The 4,840-nt window shown below is 31.9% G+C and overlaps 1 protein-coding gene across 9 annotated transcripts in view; it reads right to left on the bottom strand.

The window, feature by feature from the left end:
• The window catches only part of LOC106465348 (tyrosine-protein kinase receptor Tie-1-like), a 112,546-nt gene that overhangs the window by 53,127 nt on the left and 54,579 nt on the right, over positions 1 to 4,840 (bottom strand). For all 9 annotated transcript variants that reach the window (XM_022393218.1, XM_022393217.1, XM_022393216.1 and 6 more), the window contains 3 exons: positions 4,424 to 4,561; positions 2,213 to 2,341; positions 1,139 to 1,250 (listed from right to left, as the gene is read on the bottom strand). In XM_022393218.1, the coding sequence (XP_022248926.1) occupies positions 1,139 to 1,250; positions 2,213 to 2,341; positions 4,424 to 4,561 (379 nt within the window). The remainder of the gene's footprint in view (positions 1 to 1,138; positions 1,251 to 2,212; positions 2,342 to 4,423; positions 4,562 to 4,840) is intronic.

A 4,840-nucleotide genomic window follows, 5' to 3' on the forward strand; every position in this document is an offset into this window, starting at 1 on the left:
TAGGTGTCTATTTACTTGTGACCACTCAGTGTATATATATAGACACACGACAGCAGTCTCGAACATTCCACACACTACTAGACATTATGATGCAACAATACTCAATTAAAGCAATGAAAAAATCCAGAAGATTTGAGTAACATGACATTGAATCATAACAGCTCAACTACACAACATATGATTCCTACACAGTTACATAAACAAACCTGCGGTAAACTATCACTTCTAAAAATAAATAAATTTAACAAGTTGAATATATTTAAACCATCTAAATCATAACTCACGTTAACTTAAACAGTCATGTACATCAAATATGGGGAGAAATCAATTTTACTTGTAAATACCATAGTATTTCAAATTATTTGACCTAGCTATACTATTCAGAGCTGATACTGCTCAAAACTATGCATCTTTGTATGTTTATAAAATATATTATAATTGTTTTTATTTGAAACATATTTAATACAACTGTTTTCTCACCTTATTATAACTGCTTAATCTATTCTTCCTTTCACCATATTTTACTGAAAAAGTAATTTATAAGTTTATAATTTATAAGTTCTAAGTCCTACAGTAAAGAGTTAGTCCCGATATGACACTTACCTTGTTGTGATTTGGATAGACGGAGGAGGAAGAGCATCAGCTGTACAAGAAACAGATTTCGATTGTCCAGTGTTTACTTCCTCATCGGGAGCTACAACAATCTGGGAACTATCTATAACAGTAATTTATAAGCACAGTTCTATGTCCTACAGTAAAGATTTAGTCCTGATGTGACACCTTGTTGTGCTTTGGATAGATGGAGGAGGAATAGCATCAGCTGTACAAGAAACAGATATCGATTGTCCAGTGTTTACTTCCTCATCGGGAGCTACAACAATCTGTGAACTATCTATAACAGTAATTTATAAGCACAGTTCTATGTCCTACAGTAAAGATTTAGTCCTGATGTGACACCTTGTTGTGATTTGGATAGATGGAGGAGGAATAGCATCAGCTGTACAAGAAACAGATTTTGGTTGTCCAGTGTTTACTTCCTCATCAGGAGCTGCAACAATCTGTGAACTATCTATAACAGTAATTTATAAGCACAGTTCTATGTCCTACAGTAAAGATTTAGTCCTACTGTGACACTTACCTTGTTGTGATTTGGATAGATGGAGGAGGAATAGCATCAGCTGTACAAGAAACAGATTTCGGTTGTCCAGTGTTTACTTCCTCATCAGGGGCTGCAACAATCTGTGGACTATCTATAACAGAATCAGAAATTTAATGTTAATTCTACAATATCCACTTTTATGGAAAGGAAACCTGTCACTAACAAGAATTGCACAGATGTGAATGAGAAAATAACTCTTTGGGTTATTATTCATATGTAGATTCAGAGTGTCATACGCATATTTAGAGGCATAACCTAGTTCACAAAAACATTACTATTATGCCATAAAAGCCATTTAGGCAGTTTCTTACATTTTTGTTTTATTTTATAGTTATTTTTATAGTTCGAGATATTTAATAAAAAAACAGAAATGAAAATAATATTGTATTGTTTATCAGAGCAATAATACATACATTAAAAAGAAAAACTTGTCATTTATGAAGCTCTGAAGTCAAACATGTATAAATGGTTCAAATGGTTGTCTGAAGAATATAGTTTGTGGGACAAGAGGTAGCAAAGAAATGTTTTTTACTTATCACACATCTGTAGCTTATCTATTTGTACTTTTCACATTGATAAATCTTAACACTTGTGATTTAGAAATAAAATAAAATTAAGAGCAATCACTGAAACTTCAATGATTTTTATTACTAAATGTCTTTAGCTTCATTCTCAAAATCACTAATAGACTTTCACCGAAGACTACAGCAAAGGAACCAAAAGTTTACATTAATATTTAAATGAAGTAAATCCCCACACTTTCAATATAAACCTTGATATTCTTATTAATATTTGTTTTATTTTTTAACATGTTGATACATTCACTTATATACAATGTATAATGAAAACCATTACCTTTGCTTATAAAAACGTTTAACAGACTTACTCCATTTTAATTCGTCTAGTGAAATAACTGCTGCATAATCTTAGACTACTAAGTTTGTGTTCTAATTATTTCATACCACACTTTCTGATCCTGAGTTCTAATGACAACAGCCCATTCTTTATAAGTCCTCTTTATATACGATTGACAAGAACTATAACTCAACTTACTTTCTGTGCATGTGCTTCCCTTCCATCGTCCTTCACATACACAGCTTCCATCAATTCGATTACAGTGGCCACCATTCTTACATGTACAGGATTTATTACAATTGACACCATAGTGAGTATTAGGGCAAACTACAACAAAAGGAATTTCCAATGATAAAGTATGCTTCTTCTCAGATAAATATAAAGATATAAATTTACAATACAAGTAGGATAGTTAGCTTTTATTACTTGTTTAAACACCTGGTTATGAAACAAAACATAATTATTATAAATACAAAAACTTAATATATATATTTTACATTTTTGGGAGTAAATTTTCTTTCTTCCGCTACTACGAAAAGATGACAGTATTGTTCTATTTACGAATTCATTAACAGAACAGCACTATCATCCTTTTATAGTTCTGGAAAAGTGAAATTTTACCTCCAAAAATACAAAAGATATAATAAGTTTAATAATAGGTTGGCAAACAACGATTTATAAGCATAATTAAGGAAGAGTTATAATGATGGTGGAATATACAACATGTTTCAACAGAAAATTGTCCTGTCTTCTTCAAATATGATTACTTGCACCACTTTTGGTTCATTCCACCTGCTCCACCTGGGAATAACAAAACTCTCAAATGCTTATTTTGTTTGAACATTCGAGAAGTTCCTCAAATAATCATAAAAGGGGTAGAGTCAGATGCCTTTCTCTCAGTTTAATGTGCTCTATGCTTAGATTATTTCTAATATATGCTTTTGTGTGATCGTGACCAATTTAATCTATAGTGTTTTTCTGGCATACAGTTATCTCTTGAGAAGAAGAAAGTAAATTTTAAAGTCTACAAAGAGCCTCTTTCATGTCACAACCCATATATAAAATGTATTTTAAATAATAGTACTCAGAGACTTTTATTCCTTACCAAAAATACCTGTTGAATAAAAGATTAAGCAAAAATTATATTAATCACATACCTCATCAAGTACTCATGTATATCACTTACTTTACACTTATACAAAACCATTAAATATATTCACAACAGTACTTCATAGAGCTCAATATACTGTATAAATATATGCATCATGTCGTGAGTTATCAGTAATTTTAAACAGATGTAATTATTTCTACATGTTAGAATTTTATGAAAATGAATATTAATTATATTGTTTGTTTCCTTTGAATTTCGCGCAACGCTACACGAGGGCTATCTGCACTAGCCATCCCTGATTTAGCAGTGTAAGACTAGAGGGAAGGCAGCTAGTCATCACCACCCACTGCCAACTCTTCGGCTTCTCTTTTGCCAAGGAATAGTGGGATTGACCGTCACATTATAACGCTCTCACGGCTGAAAGGGCGAGCATGTTTGGTGGGATGGGGATTCGAACCCGCGACCCTCAGATTGTGAGTCAAGTGTCCTAACCACCTGGCCATGCCGGCCATTAATTATATCAATCATTCACTAGTTCATTATGTATTCATTACCAATCATATTTTTGAACTAATCAAGTCCTTCCTTCAAATCCTTACTCCAACTAAGATCTTTGTTTGTTGATTTCATATACATTTAAAATATGATTGAGCTGAGATATCTATTAAAGTTGTCATCAAAACAAATTTCAAATACAGTTCATATAGACTTTACATTATCATCTTAATAATAATGTAACAATATTTAACTCACAGAATGTACTTGTTTGAGTGTAAAAATAAAGTTACAGCCCATTTTCTGAAAAAGGAAAAGAAGATTTGTTTAGTTGCTTTTGTTTTTAAAATGCAATGGCTCTTTAGTGTAATTCTGTTAATATGTTTATCAGTCTTTATCTTCTAGATAACTATTTAAAAATCAGTCTGCATTTTAATATATATATATATGTGTGTGTGTGTGTATCATATTCAAGTACGCATGACCAACAGAGATTTATAAAGGAGAAAAACCCACCTCATATTAACTTGTACAAATTTCAGTACCTGCTGTTGAAAGGATGGCATGCCAACAGAAACAGGATCAACTTACTGAGCAATCATTATTGTATGTAATCTTTGGCTTAGGCAAAAGAGATTGACACAAGTTTCCAGCCTTTGTACATGTGGTTTACAAGAATGTCACTAACTACATACAGGACACATGCACAATAAAGTTGCAAAAATTTTACAAAGATATATGTTACGAAAGCTATGTAAGGTGTGAAATTAGCAGTTCTTTCAATTGCATCATATCATACTTACAGGTTTGGCAGTTTTCCCCCATGTATCCTGCTTCACAATCTCCTTCACAACTTCCAGTAATCGTATCACAAACCCTAACACCTTCTTTACAATGGCAAGAGTAAGCACAGTTTTGTCCAAACCACCCCTGGTTGCATTCTTGTACATGGAAGTTAAAACAGTCCTTGTTTGATATTCTAATTCTAAAATTATACAACCTAAACCAAACATTATACAACTTTTTATATAAACAATTCAACATACAAACCATTCAAAAGTTTTACGTAAAACAGCTTTTCTACTGCCAGAATACTTATAGTATAATGTAAATTCCTTATCAATACCAAATGTGATGTACTAGTATTAAGCAGACAAACTGTGCTAAATAAAATAACGAGGAAAATTTTCAATCACCAATAAAGTAACCTAAAATACTTT

Source organism: Limulus polyphemus, unplaced genomic scaffold, assembly GCF_000517525.1.
Source record: "Limulus polyphemus unplaced genomic scaffold, Limulus_polyphemus-2.1.2 Scaffold1917, whole genome shotgun sequence".
NCBI lineage: Eukaryota > Metazoa > Arthropoda > Merostomata > Xiphosura > Limulidae > Limulus > Limulus polyphemus.